Source organism: Carassius carassius, chromosome 19 (genome assembly GCF_963082965.1).
Source record: "Carassius carassius chromosome 19, fCarCar2.1, whole genome shotgun sequence".
Lineage (NCBI taxonomy): Eukaryota > Metazoa > Chordata > Actinopteri > Cypriniformes > Cyprinidae > Carassius > Carassius carassius.
In genome coordinates this window covers 3410928-3432603 of record NC_081773.1, presented here as the reverse complement: position 1 = coordinate 3432603, position 21676 = coordinate 3410928, and the positions used below count along the sequence as shown (strand labels likewise).

The following is a 21676-nucleotide window of genomic DNA, read 5'->3' as shown; positions in this document are numbered from 1 at the left end:
CATCCACATCATCATCAAAGTCCATGGTATTAAATACCTTTATGGCATCATCTCCCGCCACGTGAAGAAATGTCGCACTTTTTACCTTGTCACTCTTTTCTGCAATGCCAGTTGCAATGAGATACAGATCAAACTTTTGAATCCACGTTCGCCAGTTTTCCGCCAGATTTCCTTCAAAATCCAAACTGTTAGGAGGCTTTAACTGATCCATAGTTTTCTTCTGACACCATATGATGTTTGTGATGTTTCTTGGATTCACGTTTTACAAAGACACACGGAGACACAGGTTTCATGCGACTGGTATATTTTACTGAACTTTCTTATTCCCCCCTTTTACAAGGTACACCCACCATTTCTTAAGAAGGAGAGCGCCACCCTCAGGTAAGGAATAATACTACAATTCCCATACATCACAGCAACTACAATTCGATTCACGTGACAGCGCGAGTGCACGCATTTATCTTATACATTGAATTTTTATGCACTTTTCAATATTAACTTGTGAGATTTATTAATAAAAGCATAAATCATTATAATCATAATGTATATAATCAGAGATGCTATTAGGAGCTCTGGTTAAACTGAATTAGAGTTTATTAAGGTTTTCAATAGTCTTGTAACGTTACTCACGAACGCGAATTGTAGTTGCTATAGCGACGCGTGTTATGATCTGATCAATATCTGCTGGTTGAGAGACGAGGCGACTTCAGAGACTTCTGGAGAACATTTTCTGTGCTGAGATTGTGATTTTCGACGGAGTTCAGAGCAGAGACTTTTATTTTAGCAGATCGGAGGATTTTTCTTTGAGTAGAGTTTTATTTTTGAAGGATTTCTGAGGAAAGACTTATTCTATTTTTCTCTTCTTATCTCGGATTTTTATTTCTTTCTTGCTTTCTCTCTTTGTTTCTTTCTTACTTTCTTCTTTCTGTAATTAATTAATTAATTGATTAATTAATTACCTTTTTTTTATTAATTTCCTGTATTGATTGGCGTTTGGAGGAGTTTGTCAATGGCTCATTTGGGTGAAATACGAGGTGAGTGTTTTAATTTAGTTTGTTAATTATTGGTATGTTATTATAGTATGATGTTGTACATTGTTTTAATGAATTGATGTGAAGAAATGTGTGCTGGTTAACTCATTTAATCACACATTTCTACCAGCTCACTGATCACATGTATTTTAGTCCCTGTGTATGAAAATCAGTAAAATATGTGTTTAATTATTTGACACAATTATAACGCTGGCAAACTACAGAGCTGCTCAGATGCAATTCAAGACAATAAAAATGTAAAGTAACATAATTGGATGTGAGCAGTGCCATTGGTGGTTGATTATTAATAAATGTCATTAATAAAGGCTGTAAGTGTTTGATGTGTGTAACATTGCAGGCCCGGGCCGCTCCAGATCCAGGAGTGCTGCTGTCTCTCAGACGGATGATCAGGAGGTTGAGAGACGTGGCTCTGGTGACGGCGCTCAGGAACCGCTGCCAAACCCAAACCAGCCGCTGAGCCAAGAGCTGCCTGGACACATCGCACCTCTGCCTTCAGAGTTGGCCGTTTCTGTGTCCACAGATCAGCCTCACAGGAAGAGGAAGTGGCAGAGCGGCAGCCAGGAGGATGAGCATCCGTCTCCTTCATACAGAAGAGCTGCCAAACGCTCCCGAAGAGGTCAGATTCACTCATATTTAACACCTGATTAAAGACTCACTCAATGATTTGTCACTGAAAATGTTCTTCAGCTGAATTACAGTAACGTTCTGTAACAGGTTTAGATGCTGCAGCATGTTTTCTGTTAAAGACGTTTCTTGTGATCTTGTGTGTTGCAGAAGCGTATGTGAAGGGCCCATTGCTGGGGCGAGGAGGATTCGGCTCTGTGTATGCTGGGACCCGCAGGTCTGATGGACTGCCAGTGAGACATTTTCTTACCTCCTGCAGTTAAACAGCTTTTAGAAATGTTGATGTCAGTAAATGTCCCCCATGAGTGATAAGTAGTCAGCATGGTTTACTGTGCTTCATCTGTCTACAGGTTGCCATCAAGTACGTCTCTAAACGAGGAACACAGAGACTGAGAGTTGTGAGTTGAGAGTGAATCTATTGCTGTGTTTGGTCTGATTCAGCGCTGGAAATAACAGAGCGTTTGTCCTGCAGGAAGGTCAGGGTCGGCTGCCGCTGGAGGTGGCGTTGATGACCCTGGTCAATTCGGCTCCTGCCTGCCCCAACGTCCTGACGCTGCTGGAGTGGTTTGACCGTCCCAGACGCTACACCATGATCCTGGAGCGCCCGCTTCCTTGCCAAGATCTGGAGAGTTTCTGTGAGGAGAACGGACGCCTGGAGGAGAGTCTGGCCAAGAAAGTGCTGCTGCAGCTGATCACGGCGCTGAAACACTGCGAGAGCCGTGGAGTCCTGCACCGGGACGTCAAACCAGAGAACCTGCTGATCTCCACAGACTCACATGACATCAAGCTGCTGGACTTCGGATGTGGAGATCTGCTAAAAGACTCGGCCTACAAACACTTTGCAGGTTGGTTTGATCTCCCTGCAGTGATCTTTGTTTGATTGTGGACTTTTGATGATCGAGCGATGGGAATCTGTTTGGACTGGGGCCTCTTCAGATGATGTTTGAGGTCTTGTTGGGTCTCTCAGGCACTCTTCAGTACGCCCCTCCTGAGTGGTTTCGGCAGCACCGTTATCATGCGGGACCGGCTACGGTTTGGTCAGTGGGGGTGACGCTCTACAACATCCTGTGCAGCTGTTTCCCCTTCAGAGGCGCATTGAGGGTCACCTCCAAAAGCAGACTGCTCTTTCCTAGAGAGCTGTCGACAGGCAAGAGACAGAAATCAGGTCCAGATCCAGGTGAAGCGTGTGGTTTTGTGTTCCTGAACACTGTGTTGTGTGTAACAGAGTGCCGTCAGCTGATTCGCTGGTGCCTCAGTGCAGCGGCATCAGATCGGCCCAGTTTAGACGACATTGAGCGCCACCCCTGGTTACACTGAGCAGGTGGCCAGTGACACACACTTATCTGACTCACAGCAGTCATGGCTGGATTGTCTTGTTAGGATCAGACTAGATAAATGCTTCTGATTGTTTGTATAGGGTGAGCAGGAGTGACACAGGAAGTGCAGAGAACAGCTTCCTGATCACCTACAGAAAGAGCAGAGGATCATGGACTAATGGCTCCCACACAATGAAGGGTTTTGATCCTCTGCTCCAGTCTGTGAGGGGCTCTGTGTGGATGCTGGAGGAGTCTGAACACACAGCAGCTGAAAACGCTGCCCGACGGGCCACAGATCAATATGTGTAGTTTCTCCACAAATACAGTCGAGAGAAGGGAGAAAAGTGTCAAGAAGCAGAACAGGATCAGAAAGAGTCTGGGGCAGGGTGTTAACTAGCATAATGTATTCATGGAAGAAAGTCCACTTGGTGTTAGACAGAATTTAAATCACCAAAAAATTAAGTAGTAATTCAAGTAGTCCCCACAATGTTTACGAAATAGAAATGTTGAAATTTTACAAATTCAAAAGCACTGAATATAATTAAATCAAATTGTGACAAAATGTTAAAGGATGACTTTGCTTTGGCTCATTTTAACAAAGTAACATAAACAAGCAGGAAGCTTACTCAATTAGGCCCTAGTCTCTGCTTTTTATTATTTTCTTTTTTAGTTTAGTAACTTCTGCTTTAAAAGGATTATTTTTGTTTTTAGATTACAATGTGATTTGTGATTTTAACCCTTTTTTGCACAAAATAAATGCCTACATGCTTACATTCACTTTATTTGTTTAATCCAAATACAAAATACGGAGATATATAGAATACAGTATACCACAAATCAGTCAAAACATACAGGGATATTAATTCTTGCTCACATCCGTACTGGATTTTTAATTTATCTTTCTTTTTAAAAATGTCAGAAAAAATAGCAAAACCTAACTAAACCGTTACATAAAACAGTAAACTGTTTACCCCCACCCCCCGCCCCCCATGACCGCCCGCCACACTGATGGTACTTAAACTAATTTCCAAGGTTGGCAGGTCGGCATTTGTACTCTTTTAGGTACATTCTTGTAACTTGATTTTTCTGTGTGATTTTTGTCATAATTTCATATTTTAAATACTTTTGTGTGTATATATATATATATATACAAAATGTTTTATATTAATATTATTATTATTATTATTCAGCTACCATCAGAGCTACTCAGACATTCTTCTAGATGTTGTCTATAAAGAAGGAGAAGGAGCCTTTCTCTCTCTGTCATTAGTGTTCAGAAAGTTTTATGGCATCAGTTTTCAAAGAAAAGCTCACTTTACCTGGCTGGACATTATGTATATTTACACTTTTATTAACTGAACCGGTTTTATAAAGATATTTAGAAAGTTTATTGCATTAATTCAGAGATTTTATTTATTTATTTTTGTAGGAATCGTTGACTGGAAGTCTGTCGGTCCAGATGTGAGGTGTGATGGCTGTAGATGCATCTACAAAAACACCACTGGATACTGTGGCCATGAAACAAAGGGGGTCTTCACAGCGTTCTGTTCAGACGAAGAGTTTGCTGGCTTCTGTTCTGCTACTACCGCATAAATGAATGAATGAATGAGTGGTTTATTTATTTATTTATTTTATTTGACTTGAATTGAATTGGCAACTGAAACTAAAAGCTAAATAAATGTTTTAGTGGATAAAGCTGTGTCTGTTTGCTAAATGTCACTTAACAGAGGGTAACTAAACTCTTATGACAATTTTTTTGTTTTGTCAACTATATATTTTTCTCTATCAGACAGAACATTGTTTTTTAGTGTAACATTTTACAATAAGGTTTTTTTTACATTGATGTCTTAACTAACATTAACTATGAGCAATACATTTGTTAAATTATTTATTAAGCTTTGTAAGTATTAGTTAATAAAAATACAGCGGTTTGTTGTTTGTTCATGTTCACTTCACAGTGCTGTAACTAATGTTAACAAATACAACTTTTGACTTTAACTTAAGAAGAGCTAGTGCCACTAACCGGGGTAAGAGACATTTGTGTAGCGGATCTGACTCGAATCAGACAAATTAAAGAGTCGATCAGGACTGTGGTTGAAACATGAGCCGAATTCCTCAGAAAGGCAACAGGAAGTCATAAAACATCTGTGCCACAAGTCCCAAGATAACCAACCAACTCTTTCACAGAACAGCTTTCAACATTAACACCACTAGAACAATTACTGACAATTTCAATTCAGAGAAGAGTTTGTCAAATTTGGGAAAACAAATTGAGATGCAACGCCGGACATCACATGTAAACCCATGAGAGTACTACACAAGATCCTTAAACACTTCCCCCACCTAGCAGAACCAGACTGATATTCCTGGTTCTGAAAAGAAAGGGGGGCCTTTTAACCTCTGGTCTCCACAGAAACCTTTGTCAGATAATGGCACAGAAAATTGTCTTTTCTACATATATATGGACCAAAATGAACTCAAAAAGACTTATAAATGAATATCAGTCCATCACTTCACTCCATATTCATTTATATGGAACCCACACATTTGACTATCATGTTTAATCACTTATTGTGTATGTTTTTTAATAACTATTGGATAGCTTAAGGATACATATTCATGTTTGGTGTGTACGTTTTTGAATCTGTTAGCTTGAAACAGTCCTGACCACCAGTTATTTGTCAAATGTATCATATTCTTGTTATAGGAATCATGTCCAAAATTAGACCCTGCAAGAGCGGGAAAATTCGGACCATGTGCTTGATAAGATAACATATGATTTATGATACCCCCGAGCCAGGACAATATCTGATTGGTCAAGACAACATTTGAGGTGTGGCCAACAGGCCAGTTTAAATACTTAAGACACCATAAAATCTTGCTTTTAGTTTTAGCTTTGCTTTTGCTATCAGTCATGCCAGCTTTTAGTATGCTTTTAGTTTTTAGCTATGCGTTTAGCTTCTGCTATTAGTCATGCCTGACTTTAGTTTGCTTTTAGCTTTGCTTTTTAGCTTTAGCTTTTAGCCATGCTGTTAGTCATCACTGTTCTTTGAGCGCGGTTCCAGCGTGCTTCGGCCTGCACGCCTGCTGCTACTTAGCCACGATGAGAAGAAAAAAAACTTCTCTATATGGCTCAATGAACTGTACCAGCTCCACTGTACTGGAGGGTCTCTGCATCCCGGTCTGTATTTTCCTGTCCAAGATCCTGCTAAACTGATGCAGTTCATGTCCCAAATCCTCAATACTTGAATCATACAATCGAGCAAAATGAGTACAGAGCTGTCTCTTTTAGAAATGCATCATTTTTAGGGTTTAGAGCCTGGATGCTGTTCATTATGTCACAGTTTGTCCTGGAAAAACGCCTGTTAATCTCACTGAGCATCAGATCAATGATAGGGTAGAAGAAGGTTGTGCGAAACCCGTCTTTACCTCGTTCCGACTCTCTCTGACCAACAGTGGTCATCACACAGTGCTCACCGAGTTTAGAGCTTAGCATTTTTTGTCGTTTTGCCAGTGGCTGTGTTGCATCACATTGTCCAGAAATGTTCAACACCTCATCCCAAACATCATCAAAAAACAATTCCTGCCTGAAATCCTTTAATGTCTGAACTAAAGCTTCAACTAAATCTACAGCTTTTGAAATATCAAGAGTCGAGGCCTGTAGCATATCAGAGAGAAGTTTTGTTTCTCCAAACACGTTACGGAGAGTAACAAGATGCACTATGAACCCAAGATCTATCTGTGCCAGCAGACCTCGAGCCTCAACGGATCTTTCACCATTATGTTCTTGGGCTATCTCTTGCAGGAGCCGCTTGAGGGCAGGTAGTCGATCCATAATGTTACGTGGAGCTATAAATCGGCATGCCCAACGTGTGTCACTTAATCGCTGAAGCTCTCTTGGTGCCCCTTCATACATCTCTCTTTGTATAGCTAGCCATTTAGGATGAACAGCTGATCCAGATGTGAACACGTAAAGTTTCTCTAGTAAAGAGAAAAACTCCTCAGCCTCCGGGACAGCTTTGATTGTATCTACTAAAACGAGGTTTAGACAGTGGGCACTACAATGGATATAAAAAGCATATTTTGCTTGCTCTTTGATTCTTGCCTGGACTCCAGAATGCTTACCACTCATGACAGAAGCCCCATCATATGCTTGACCTACCAGGTTCTTTTTGTAGCCTACTCTAGGCCATGACTTTCTAGCATGTGGATTATTTTCTCACTAAAACTTGCTGCATCCAGCTTCTCTGTGGACTCAAAATGGAGAAAACTTTCCTGGATAGCTCCATTGTAGTAATATCTCAGCACCAGAGAGATCTGTTCCTTATTCTTTACATCTTTTGTTTCGTCAGCCATGATGCTGAAGAATTCACTGCTTTTTACTTCTTCTGCAATTTCAGTTCGAACCATGTCCGCTTAACAATCTAGAACCTCATTCTGGATTATTTTGCTTGTATACTTTGCATTATGAAATGATGTTAACCTTTTTTTAACAGCTTTATCATGGTTACCAATTGTCTCTAGAATTGCCATGAAGTTCCCTCTGTTATCAGAGTCTACAGACTCATTGTGACCTCTTTGGGCCATGTTTGGAGTTGCAGTAAGTAGCAGCCCTTCCCCTATAGTTTTTATGTATTTCCTGTTTTCTCTGATCTGTCTGTTGTGTTCCTTATTTAAGACATTTACCAGTGTTGCATTAGCTGCTGCAGCTTTCTGATAATCCCGCCAGCTAACCATAGCTTGTTTGTGCCTCTCAGATCTTGCATGCATTGCAAAACCCCCCCACTTTATTGGTTGCCTTCTTCAAGTTTTTGAATCCGGATGGCGAGTCAAAGACTGTGTCAGGACTATTAGGAGGGCTAAAATGTCTGCATGTGTAACAATACGCAGAGTCCGAGTTTTTTGAATACTCAAGCCAGGGCAGGGTTTTCTGCAGGTATCTTCAAATTAAATTTAATGCCTTTTTAATGCCATTTTAAAAAATTTTAATGCCATACACGACCCATGACTAACCACGGATATTTTATATACGGATATAATCGTTTTATTTTAAATAGACATGTCGCAAATTATTAATTGCAACCATCCAGTTTGATGATGATGCAATCATGAAATTATATAACTCAGAACTGAATTAGAAATGGCTCAGGAGGCAGCTTAATTAATTGTCAATTTATTTGGAGATATTTCAAAATTAGCAAAAAGAGAATTATTCTATTTATAATTTTATCATCACAAAAACAGCTCTTCAATAAGCTCAACTTTTTAAATGCTGGAACTTAATGTATTCAAAGTACATAGATGTAAGCAAGAGCTATAGAAATTGCACATTTTGAGGTCATTTACTGTGTAAATAAGTTCATTAAGGCATGTGACTTAATTCAGTCGATTTTAGTTCCAACTCTGACTCAACATTTTTCAATTCACAGCACTTTTCCTTGAATCTCCTCCTTAGAGTATTAGATTTTGTTATCATTTTAGCCATGAGCGTTTTCGATTTGTTTTCGGCCTGCTCAGCTAGTTGATCGGCGTCCTTCTGAAGGCTGGCGCACACGACCGTCAACACCCCCTTTTTCTTTTTCATTTCTTCCAACTCATCTTCCAAAGCTTTTCTCTTTAGTCCACGCATGGCACCCTCTCTCTTCCTCCTCTCCTCATCAAGGTAGATCCTGTATCTGGTCCTGGCTGAGGCTACAGAATGCAGTAGTTCCTTTGCGAGGGACACTTGAATGCAAGACTCTTGCTCTCTCTCTCCCTCGCGCATATTAATCAAAATCAATTGATACGATGGTGTCGAAAAAAAAAACACTCCAGGGATGAAATGTTTCCTGTGTTGACAAATCTTGTGCAATATCCTAAATTACCGAATGCATTGCTTGTTTTATCTGTTTACATTTCATGGTGTGACACTTCTCTTCTCCCATGATTGAAAGCTTCCCCGTACTTTTTGACAAGCGTCCTTGACGGCCAGAGCTTCTTTGCAGCTCAAGTCGGCGGCGTTGTGAACGTACAGTTAGAATGACAAATGCAAGAATAAAAAAAACAATTATACTTACTTTGAAATGGTGCAGTAGATCCTCACTCTTTGAATGTCCCATCATGAACTGTGATCCCAGATAACGGGACTGGACACAACCAGCCTCCCAAAATCGAACATGAACATCTAGTTGTTTATTTTTTGTTGAGTGGTTTAAACTCTCATCAAACATCAAGACAAATGGTCCTGCATTGTTAACTGCAGTAATCAGTTGATTTTTGAAGTATGGGGCAAGTCCAAATTTTAAAATGTAGCTGGTTTTGTCCTTGCCACAAGAGAAAGATTTGACGATTTCAGAATCAGGAAACATTGCCTGAAACAACTCAGAAACACCTTCATTGGACGCGTAAGAGTGGTGATGGACAGCTGTGTTCAGACACCAGAGCACCTCCGCCTGCAAAGTCGCATTCGAGCCAAACGTTGATCGAATGTCGCTCGATTTTGCTGTGGTAATGTTAGCTGCTCCACAAACAGTGGTGACAGCATCAGTTGTTATTACTTGTAGATTTGTCGGTCACGCCAAAGTAACTAGACATAGTGGTTTGCTGTTTTGCTGTTTAGTTGGAATTTGCACTTTGCCATTTTTCCTCAGACCTCGTCCACCGCTGTACAAAATACCCGCCGCCCGCGTCACCTCCGTATCACGGCAATTTTGGTCCGGCCGAAACCAATTACCAAACTGGTTCCGTGTGTTTATCACACTAACGTACATTTTGCGAAAGCAAATAAAATGATTAATTATGAAGGCTATATTCAAAGAAATTGATATAAAATTCTCTTCAAAACTATGAAAAAAAATTAATGCCTGTAGGAATCAAATTTAATGCTTTTTAATGCCTTTTAAGGCCTTAATTTTTGCAAAATCCATTTAAGGACTTTGCTTTTTAATGCCCCGCGGAAACCCTGCAGGGGTAGATGTGGTACCAGGCTGCCTTGAAGCTCCTCCTTCTGTCCCCCATCAAAGTTCTTGGGAACAATTTAAGTTTTGGCTGCATCGGTGGGTCTTCTCTACATTTGCTGATATCTGTGGAGAAAGACAAACCCAATACATGTAAATATATATTCTATAAAGACACACACTCTCTCTCACACACACACTCACACAACACATACACACAAAATAAAAGGTAAACTTGTTATACTAATCCACACATGATTATAAAAGGGTATCCCCTCTGTATTGTGTAAATGTTCGGAACATTCATTAAAGTGCACATTTCCTAATGCTGCTCTCTCTCTAAATTTCAATAAGCTTTATTGGCATGACAGTAAATTTGCAAATACTGTACAATAATAGAAGTTAAATCAGGAAATGTACAAATTACAAATAAAGCAAGTAAATCAATCAGAAAATTATGGGAAAGAAATGTGCATATAACAGATGATTTTAAACATAAAATTTAATTATGTAATTGATTATTTTATCTCTCTCTCTCTCACACACTTTATGCAAATGCTTTTCTTTTTCCACATCACAAACCTGATGGTGCAGTGCTTGTTGATGCACATGGATCATCTGTCTGGGTCTCAAACTCTACTTGTATGTCTCCCTCAGGCTCGTCTTCACTATTAGGATCTTCATCTTGCTCTTGTTCCTGCTCTGTGGCCTTCCTGCTAATCTCTCCAAAGTTCACTGGCTCTCTTTCTGTAGCTCTCTCAGCCTCCTCACACATCTCTGCATCTCTGTCTGGCTCTGTCTCAACATTTGCCTTGTCATCTTTCTTTTGGGGGCAGAAATCGGACACAATGTCCCTTTTTTCCTCATTTTGAACTATTGACAAAAAAGCAAATGAGAGGAATACACAACATCAGCAAACCAGAATATGAATATTACATATGATAGGTGCTGACTTTCTTGGATTTGTGTTGTGATATAGTGAACCTTTGTGGTTATGTAGTACCCTCACCGCCTGATGAGGGGAGATATATTTATATATTAATACAAGACACAGAGCTGTTGCTGCTTCAATCATCAGAGTCTGTATTGGGGTTTTTTCATACAATGTAAAAAAGTTCAATCACTCTTATGTCAATAAATGACAGTGCATCACTTCAAGAGTAGGCTAATCACAATATACAGAATTACATACAGTATTTTTCCTTTACTACTGTGTCCACAGACTAAGCAGATGTACTATGAAATATTCACTGATAACATAGATAGCATTTTACACGTGAATAAATCCTAAAAATGTGTTCATATTTGCCAGAATTATTCTTTCTGATACATTTTTAGTACAGACACTCATTTTCAAAGTCATTTGGCACTTACAACTTACTCATTGCATTATTTAAAAAAAAAACATCTCATTTGTGGACTTACTCTAACATTGCACCTTCTCTTTGAGACCGCATGGTTTCCATCATTAGCATGAAATGTATAACTAACACGCATGACGCAGCACACATACGTGAATAGAAGCGAACTTTTACATGTCCGTGATAACAGTAAACTTTAACCCTTTAAACGATTTAATTAACATTTCTTAACCTCTTACATGTCAAAACACATACTCTTATTGCTTTTATGTAATTCATGCCTGATGAGGGGAGATATATTTATATATTAGTACAGGACACGGAGCTGTTGTGTTGCTGCTTCTATCATCAGAGTCTGTTTGTTTGAGCAGCGCGCGCGCATCCCGTCCTCAAGCAGGCGAACACTCCCAAAAGGTAAAAGCAATCAAATAATCGAACGATGGAGCAGGGAACATTAATCGTCAACGAAATAACCACTAAAACATTTAAGAAATACATTCTCTTGCACATCTTACATATCATATATTTATTTACTACTATTTATCTACTTATTTATTTTCAATTACTTATCTACCTTTGTAACCACCACACTTACATCTGGGTTCTCTTAACTAAAGTGTGTGGAGACTGGAAAGTCTTCTTCTTCATCTCTGAACAAACTAAGTTTGAACTTTCCTCTTTGTTTCTGGAATGTTTGAAGAACATGTTCACTTCGGATTCTAACAAATTCCTCTTTCCATCTTTGCAACGCCGTTACCATTACTGACGATAAAAAAACGTTACTGACAGTGTGTTATTACTATTTTAAAATAATTAAGAGAGAAGGCAGAGTTATACGTTTCAATCTGGAAAATACGCTCAGTGTTTGAGTAAAACAAGGGTTGCTGTGAACGGTGTAAGCTCAGAATAAAGCAGTCAACAACATTACCTGACCAGAAGTCTTACTTTATAACAGTTACACAAAAGATACTAGCTTTGCTTACCTTAAATCTCAGATCTTAGATGTGTATTCCCTTTTTCCCGGCCGCGGCGCGCAACAGTCAGTCAGTGAGCTTCTGGCGTGTAACCGTCTAACGCTCCAAGGGGGCCGGCCGACTGGAACCAAGTGCGACACGCATTTGTTCCGCCTGTCACATCAGGTTGAATTATTGTGATACATCGTGCTGCATTGTAGCCTATCGAAGGCGCTGCGACTAATCAAATGTGCAGTTGTTTGGTGTGATTTTACGATTCCAAATTTAGGGGGACCAGAGGGGGGGCCAAGCTCGGTGACAGGGGGCTCTGGCCCCCCCTGACCTTCCATTTCACCTTCCGTTTCACCAATGAGAAACCTTTTGGCATTTTGCCTTCCTTTTGTTCCACATATTAGAAACCTTTTGGCACGCCCCCATCTTTTGTTTCACCAATGATAAACCTTTTGGCACGCCCCCTTTCATTTCACCAATGAGAAACCTTTTGGCATGCCCCTTAGCTTTCGTTTCACAAATGAGAAACCTTTTGGCACACCCCCTTTGGTTTCACCAATGAGAAACCTTTTGGCACGCCCCCCAGCTTTCGGTTCACAATGAGAAACCTTTTGGCACGCCCCCCAGCTTTCGGTTCACAATTAGAAACCTTTTGGCACACCCCCTTTCGTTTCACCAATGAGAAACCTTTTGGCACGCCCCCAGCTTTCGGTTCACAATGAGAAACCTTTTGGCACGCCCCCCAGCTTTCGGTTCACAATGAGAAACCTTTTGGCATGCCCCTTAGCTTTCGTTTCACAAATGAGAAACCTTTTGGCACACCCCCTTTCGTTTCACCAATGAGAAACCTTTTGGCACGCCCCCCAGCTTTCGTTTCACCAATGAGAAACCTTTTGTAATGTTGCCTTCCTTTCATTTCACCAATAGGAAACCTTTTGCCATGCCCCTACCTTTCGTTTCACTAATGAGAAACCTTTTGGCACGTCTCCTTCCTTTCGTTTCACCAATGATAAACCTTTTGTCATGCCCCCTTACTTTCGTTTCACCAATGAGAAACCTTTTGGCACGCCCCCCAGCTTTCGTTCCACAAATGAGAGACCTTTTGGCACATCCCCCAGCTTTCGTTTCACAAATGAGAAACCTTTTGGAAGGCCCCCTACCTTTCATTTCACCAATGAGAAACCTTTGGGACACCCCCTTCGTTTCGTTTCACCAATGAGAATCATTTTGGCACACCCCCCACCTTTCGTTTCATCAATGAGAAACCTTTTGGAAAGTCCCCTAACTTTCGTTTCACCAATGAGAAACCTTTTAGAACGCCCCCTACCTTTTGGCACGCCCATTGCTACTAGCTGCAGCCTATAGAGTGGGAGCCCCTCATATTTTGCACCCTTAAACGCCATTGGCCAGTTTCACTGGCGTGATTCAATAAGGCTTCAGTAGTATGTGGAGCAAAGGGTATATTATGTGAAAATTTGAAGTTTAGACTAGGTAAGTGTCAGATAATAAGTGTATGAGTGTATAAATAGTGTTGTGTGTTCCACAGTTATTGTCAAGTGTTCATGAGATGGATTGCCTTAGGGAAGAAACTTCACCTGTGTCTGGTCATTCTGGTGCTCAGAGCTCTGTAGCGTCGACCAGATGGCAACAGTTCAAAGAGGGAGTGTGCTGGATGTGAGGGGTCCAGAGTGATTTTGCCAGCCCTTTTGCTCACTATAAGTAGATAAGTAGAGTTCTTGAATAGAAGGGAGGGTTGTACCAATGATTCGCTCAGCAGTCCGAACTACCCTCTGTAGTCTTCTGAGGTCAGATTTGGTAGCTGAGCTGAACCAAACAGTTACTTAAGTGCAGAGGACGGATTCAATTATGGTGGAGTAGAACTGTTTCTGTAGAAAATGTGTACAAATATTTATGACGAGATCACATCATAACCATAGACTGTATAAAAACATAACACGCGTCGCTATAGCAACTGTGATGTTTGTGATGTTTCTTGGATTCACGTTTTACAAAGACACACGGAGACACAGGTTTCATGCGACTGGTATATTTTACTGAACTTTCTTATTCCCCCCTTTTACAAGGTACACCCACCATTTCTTAAGAAGGAGAGCGCCACCCTCAGGTAAGGAATAATACTACAATTCCCATACATCACATCTCCCCTCTTAAGAAATAAATTCCCTTAAGGAATAGTAACTACACATTTACTATTATAATTATTTTCTCAATTACCCACTACCACTTAAATCAATCTTGCTGTCATAACCCATTAACTATTAACATCTCTTTCTTCTTTTAACTCCTCTTTAATGTTTTCATGGAGAATAGAGCTTTGGAGGTCTAATCAGTCTTCCCCATCTTGACCTTTTGAACTGTTCTTCCATGCCCCTAATTGGTGTCACAGGTCTTTTCACTGGTGACAGTGCAGGTGATTGCACCGGAGTATTACTCTCTGCAAGCTCTCTGTTTGCTGAAGAACATTCATCCAACTCGATAGAGCTTGGTTTCGGAAATGTCATTTCTCGGGTTTTCAGCAGGTCTCGTCGATTTCTTCTGAAGATGTTTCCGTCAGGCCTTTGAATCACATATGATCTCGGTTTTTCATGATTCCTCAATACAATTGCTGGTTGCCAGTTGTTTTTGACTTTCACTCTCACGTTCTCTCCAGTTGTAATAGGTGGTAACTGTTTTGCTCCACAGTCAAAGTAACTTTTCTGTTTGACCTGTCTGTCCGTGATGTCTTTATGTACATTTCTGTACAGTTGTGGTCTCAACAGCTTTGTTGATGTAGGCAATTTTGTTTTCAGTCTTCGACCCATAAGCATCTGTGCAGGAGATAGTTTCACACCATCCAAAGGAGCATTTCTGTACTCCAATAGTGCAGTATAAGGATCTCGCTGGCTCTCTTGTGCTTTCTTTAACAGGTTCTTGACTGTCTGGATTGCTCTTTCACTTTGTCCATTTGCCTGAGGAAATCCAGGACTAGATGTGGTGTGTCCAAACTCCCAGCTTTCTGTGAATGCTCTGAATTCTGCACTCGAAAATTGTGGCCCATTATCCGACACCACTTCATCCGGGATTCCATGTCTCGCAAAGATTGACTTAAGAGCTGTCACCACATGTTTGCTCGTATTCACCTTGGTTGAAGTGGAACAAGTCAACACCGACTTTCGCCCATGCTCTGTCTGGAATGTCATGGCAGATGAGTGGCTCTTTGGTGTTACTCCGTCTGAAAGTATTACAGATAGCACACTTCAACACGACGTCCTCAATTTGCTTTGCCATGCTGGGCCAAAACATCACATCTCTTGCCCTCTCTTTGCATTTGACAATACCCAGATGTGACTCATGAACTCTTTTAAGCATGTCTGCTCTCAAGCTTTGTGGAACTACTATTGTCCAGTTCTTGAAGAGTAGCCCATCGGAACAGGTAAGTTCTTCTCTGTAAGTCCAGTACTTCCTTATGTCTGCTGGAACGTGTCTTATGTCAGCAGGCCATTCTGTCTGAACTAATTCCACGACTTTTTGCAGCTCTTCATCTTCTGCTGTTGCTGTTTTGAACATTTTCTGCTTTTCCTTTGAGATTGGCAGACAAACTGACAAAGTATGAACTTGTAACTCATCTTCCAGTAGTGGTTCCATTTGTTCTTTTAGGTACGCTCGACTCAGAGTGTCTGCGATGTACAATTCCTTTCCAGGCTTGTAGCTGACACGTAGATCATATAGCTGCAATCTCATCAGCATTCTCTGCAGTCTGGGTGGAGCTTTTTGGAGAGATTTTTTGAAAACGGTCTCCAAGGGCTTATGATCCGTCTCCACATGTACTGTTTTTCCATAGACATACTGATGGAACTTCTCGCAGCCATAGACAATTGCCAAGAGCTCTTTTTCTATTTGAGCGTATCTTTTCTGACACTCAGTAAGAGACCTTGAGCCGAATGCTACCGGATGTCCTTCTTGCAGTAACACTGCTCCCAGACCTTCAGCGCTTGCGTCCACTGACAGCATTATCTCTTTGTTAAGTATTAAGTATCATCAAAATACTTTAACACTGGGGCGTTACTCACAAGTGACTTCAGTCTTTCAAAGCTCTTCTGTTGTTCTGACTCCCAATGCCATGCTACATCTCCCTCTAGCAGTTTCCTCAATGGCGCACTTATGTCTGACATGTTTGGAACGAACTTGGACAGGTACTGAAGCAGACCTAAGAACCTCATCAGTGCAGCTTTGTCCTCTGGTTCTGGCATGTTCTGTATCGCTCTGACTTTTCCTTTGTCTGGCTTCAAACCTTCTGCAGTCAGAATGTGTCCAACATAGCTGACTTCAGTCATCCTGATCTTGCACTTGGTTTTGTTCAACTTTAGATTAATGTCTCTGATTCTGTCCAACAGCTTTCTTAGTCTCTTGTCGTGTTGTTCCATGTCTTCACCCCACACCAGAATATCATCCACTATGTTCATGACTCCATCTTAGCCTTCCAGTCTTTGAGCAATGCACTTTTGAAACACTTCTGGAGCTGACACAATGCCAAATGGAAGTCTCAAAAAACGGTATCTTCCAAAAGGAGTGTTGAAAGTACATAGTTTGGAGCTCTCATCATCCAACTGTACTTGCCAAAATCCATGATTGGCATCAAGCACTGAGAAGACTTTAGCATTTGGCATCTCCGCTACAATTTCTTCAATTGTACGCAACGGATAATGTTCTCTCTTGATGGCTTTGTTAAGATCTTGTGGATCGATGCAGATCCTGAGTGTCTCTGGTTTAACTACTGTGACCATACTATTAACCCAATCAGTGGGCTCAGTTTGCTTCACAATGACTCCAAGATCTTCCATTCGTTTCAACTCCATTTTGACCCTGTCCTTTAACGCTATGGGTACTTTTCTTGGTGCGTTAATGACTGGAGCAACATCTGGGTTTAGCTGTATGTGATGCAGTCCTGGTACACATCCTAAACCAGTAAACACGTCTTGATATTCACTCAGAATGTCAGTTTGGTCTTTGTTCTCTACTTTGTACACTCTTTTAATCAGTCCAAGTTTTGAGCATGCTTCTCTTCCCAGAATTGCTGGTGAATCTTCATCTACAACTTGGAATTCCAGATCAAACTCAGTGTCTTTGTACCCACACTTAAGCCATACCCTACCCTTTGTCTCCATCGTGTGGCCAGAATAAGTAACTAAAGTGCAGTTTGACTTCTTTAAAGTTGTTGTCTTGTTAGAAGTTTTCTCAAAATCTTTAAATGACAACACGTTGCACTCTGCTCCTGTATCTAGCTTAAAGGTAAGTAGACTGTTGTTTATGCTGAATTCTTGTGTCCATTTCTTGGTTTCACTTTCCATTGTAGAGACTGTATTCATTTGTGGCAGCCATTTGCTAGCTTTTTTCTCACTTTGTTCAATTTCAATGGTACCAATAAATAATTCAGCATCTTGTTGTTCTATCTCATGGACTTTTTTCTCAAATCTTTTTTGTTTGCCCTTTTGCTGTGGTGTTTTGCACATGTGGCTAAAGTGATTCTTCCTCGAGCACTCATTACAAATTTTTCCATAAGCTGGACACTTCCTTGGCTCATGAACATACCCACATCTTGTGCACTCATCTTTCTCTTTCCCTGTGTGCTTGAAATTCGTTTGTCTGGTCGACTTTGTCTTCGTGATTTTGTTCACTGCCACTTCTGCTTCTTCATGCAGCACTTTCAGATGGCTTTGTGTTATTTCGTTTGCACGACAGATATCCACAGCCTTTGCTAGGTTCAGATCTGTTTCTCTGAGAAGCCTAGCTCTCACAGTGTCATTGTTAACTCCACAGACAATGCGATCTTTAATCAAGTCATCATTTAATCTTCCAAATTCACAATCTTTTGCCTTATTTTTCAAGTCTGTCACGTATGCATCAATGGTTTCGTTCGGTCCCTGTGCTCTCGTGAAAAACATATGCCTCAGATATGTAATATTCTTTCTTGGCTCACAGTATTCTCTAAACTTCTCTTTGAGCATTTCAAAATCATCCACATCATCATCAAAGTCCATGGTATTAAATACCTTTATGGCATCATCTCCCGCCACGTGAAGAAATGTCGCACTTTTTACCTTGTCACTCTTTCTGCAATGCCAGTTGCAATGAGATACAGATCAAACTTTTGAATCCACGTTCGCCAGTTTTCCGCCAGATTTCCTTCAAAATCCAAACTGTTAGGAGGCTTTAACTGATCCATAGTTTTCTTCTGACACCATGTGATGTTTGTGATGTTTCTTGGATTCACGTTTTACAAAGACACACGGAGACACAGGTTTCATGCGACTGGTATATTTTACTGAACTTTCTTATTCCCCCCTTTTACAAGGTACACCCACCATTTCTTAAGAAGGAGAGCGCCACCCTCAGGTAAGGAATAACACTACAATTCCCGTACATCACAGCAACTACAATTCGATTCACGTGACAGCGCGAGTGCACGCATTTATCTTATACATTGAATTTTTATGCACTTTTCAATATTAACTTGTGAGATTTATTAATAAAAGCATAAATCATTATAATCATAATGTATATAATCAGAGATGCTATTAGGAGCTCTGGTTAAACTGAATTAGAGTTTATTAAGGTTTTCAATAGTCTTGTAACGTTACTCACGAACGCGGAATGTAGTTGCTATAGCGACGCGTGTTATGATCTGATCAATATCTGCTGGTTGAGAGACGAGGCGACTTCAGAGACTTCTGGAGAACATTTTCTGTGCTGAGATTGTGATTTTCGACGGAGTTCAGAGCAGAGACTTTTATTTTAGCAGATCGGAGGATTTTTCTTTGAGTAGAGTTTTATTTTTGAAGGATTTCTGAGGAAAGACTTATTCTATTTTTCTCTTCTTATCTCGGATTTTTATTTCTTTCTTGCTTTCTCTCTCTCTTTGTTTCTTTCTTACTTTCTTCTTTCTGTAATTAATTAATTAATTGATTAATTAATTACCTTTTTTTTTATTAATTTCCTGTATTGATTGGCGTTTGGAGGAGTTTGTCAATGGCTCATTTGGGTGAAATACGAGGTGAGTGTTTTAATTTAGTTTGTTAATTATTGGTATGTTATTATAGTATGATGTTGTACATTGTTTTAATGAATTGATGTGAAGAAATGTGTGCTGGTTAACTCATTTAATCACACATTTCTACCAGCTCACTGATCACATGTATTTTAGTCCCTGTGTATGAAAATCAGTAAAATATGTGTTTAATTATTTGACACAATTATAACGCTGGCAAACTACAGAGCTGCTCAGATGCAATTCAAGACAATAAAAATGTAAAGTAACATAATTGGATGTGAGCAGTGCCATTGGTGGTTGATTATTAATAAATGTCATTAATAAAGGCTGTAAGTGTTTGATGTGTGTAACATTGCAGGCCCGGGCCGCTCCAGATCCAGGAGTGCTGCTGTCTCTCAGACGGATGATCAGGAGGTTGAGAGACGTGGCTCTGGTGACGGCGCTCAGGAACCGCTGCCAAACCCAAACCAGCCGCTGAGCCAAGAGCTGCCTGGACACATCGCACCTCTGCCTTCAGAGTTGGCCGTTTCTGTGTCCACAGATCAGCCTCACAGGAAGAGGAAGTGGCAGAGTGGCAGCCAGGAGGATGAGCATCCGTCTCCTTCATACAGAAGAGCTGCCAAACGCTCCCGAAGAGGTCAGATTCACTCATATTTAACACCTGATTAAAGACTCACTCAATGATTTGTCACTGAAAATGTTCTTCAGCTGAATTACAGTAACGTTCTGTAACAGGTTTAGATGCTGCAGCATGTTTTCTGTTAAAGACGTTTCTTGTGATCTTGTGTGTTGCAGAAGCGTATGTGAAGGGCCCATTGCTGGGGCGAGGAGGATTCGGCTCTGTGTATGCTGGGACCCGCAGGTCTGATGGACTGCCAGTGAGACATTTTCTTACCTCCTGCAGTTAAACAGCTTTTAGAAATGTTGATGTCAGTAAATGTCCCCCATGAGTGATAAGTAGTCAGCATGGTTTACGGTGCTTCATCTGTCTACAGGTTGCCATCAAGTACGTCTCTAAACGAGGAACACAGAGACTGAGAGTTGTGAGTTGAGAGTGAATCTATTGCTGTGTTTGGTCTGATTCAGCGCTGGATATAACGGAGCGTTTGTCCTGCAGGAAGGTCAGGGTCGACTGCCGCTGGAGGTTGCGTTGATGACCCTTGTCAATTCGGCTCCTGCCTGCCCCAACGTCCTGACGCTGCTGGAGTGGTTTGACCGTCCCAGACGCTACACCATGATCCTGGAGCGCCCGCTTCCTTGCCAAGATCTGGAGAGTTTCTGTGAGGAGAACGGACGCCTGGAGGAGAGTCTGGCCAAGAAAGTGCTGCTGCAGCTGATCACGGCGCTGAAACACTGCGAGAGCCGTGGAGTCCTGCACCGGGACGTCAAACCAGAGAACCTGCTGATCTCCACAGACTCACATGACATCAAGCTGCTGGACTTCGGCTGTGGAGATCTGCTAAAAGACTCGGCCTACAAACACTTTGCAGGTTGGTTTGATCTCCCTGCAGTGATCTGTGTTTGTTTGTGGACTTTTGATGATCGAGCGATGGGAATCTGTTTGGACTGGGGTCTCTTCAGATGATGTTTGAGGTCTTGTTGGGTCTCTCAGGCACTCTTCAGTACGCCCCTCCTGAGTGGTTTCGGCAGCACCGTTATCATGCGGAACCGGCTACGGTTTGGTCAGTGGGGGTGACGCTCTACAACATCCTGTGCAGCTGTTTCCCCTTCAGAGGCGCATTGAGGGTCACCTCCAAAAGCAGACTGCTCTTTCCTAGAGAGCTGTCGACAGGCAAGAGACAGAAATCAGGTCCAGATCCAGGTGAAGCGTGTGGTTTTGTGTTCCTGAACACTGTGTTGTGTGTAACAGAGTGCCGTCAGCTGATTCGCTGGTGCCTCAGTGCAGCGGCATCAGATCGGCCCAGTTTAGACGACATTGAGCGCCACCCCTGGTTACACTGAGCAGGTGGCCAGTGACACACACTTATCTGACTCACAGCAGTCATGGCTGGATTGTCTTGTTAGGATCAGACTAGATAAATGCTTCTGATTGTTTGTATAGGGTGAGCAGGAGTGACACAGGAAGTGCAGAGAACAGCTTCCTGATCACCTACAGAAAGAGCAGAGGATCATGGACTAATGGCTCCCACACAATGAAGGGTTTTGATCCTCTGCTCCAGTCTGTGAGGGGCTCTGTGTGGATGCTGGAGGAGTCTGAACACACAGCAGCTGAAAACGCTGCCCGACGGGCCACAGATCAATATGTGTAGTTTCTCCACAAATACAGTCGAGAGAAGGGAGAAAAGTGTCAAGAAGCAGAACAGGATCAGAAAGAGTCTGGGGCAGGGTGTTAACTAGCATAATGTATTCATGGA

General features: G+C 41.3%; 2 protein-coding genes across 2 annotated transcripts; both read left to right on the top strand.

The window, feature by feature from the left end:
• Positions 1–947: 947 nt before the first annotated feature.
• On the top strand, positions 948–2556 carry LOC132095626 (serine/threonine-protein kinase pim-3-like). Its single transcript, XM_059500767.1, has 5 exons — positions 948–1034; positions 1390–1668; positions 1827–1909; positions 2027–2074; positions 2149–2556. The coding sequence occupies exons 1-5, from the start codon at positions 1010–1012 to the stop codon at positions 2554–2556; spliced, it is 843 nt and encodes a 280-aa protein (XP_059356750.1). The 5' UTR covers positions 948–1009.
• A 16632-nt stretch (positions 2557–19188) lies between these two features.
• On the top strand, positions 19189–20886 carry LOC132095625 (serine/threonine-protein kinase pim-3-like). The gene is made up of 5 exons (XM_059500766.1): positions 19189–19304; positions 19660–19938; positions 20097–20179; positions 20297–20344; positions 20419–20886. Exons 1-5 carry the CDS (start codon positions 19280–19282, stop codon positions 20884–20886), a joined length of 903 nt encoding a protein of 300 aa, XP_059356749.1. The 5' UTR covers positions 19189–19279.
• Positions 20887–21676: the final 790 nt, after the last annotated feature.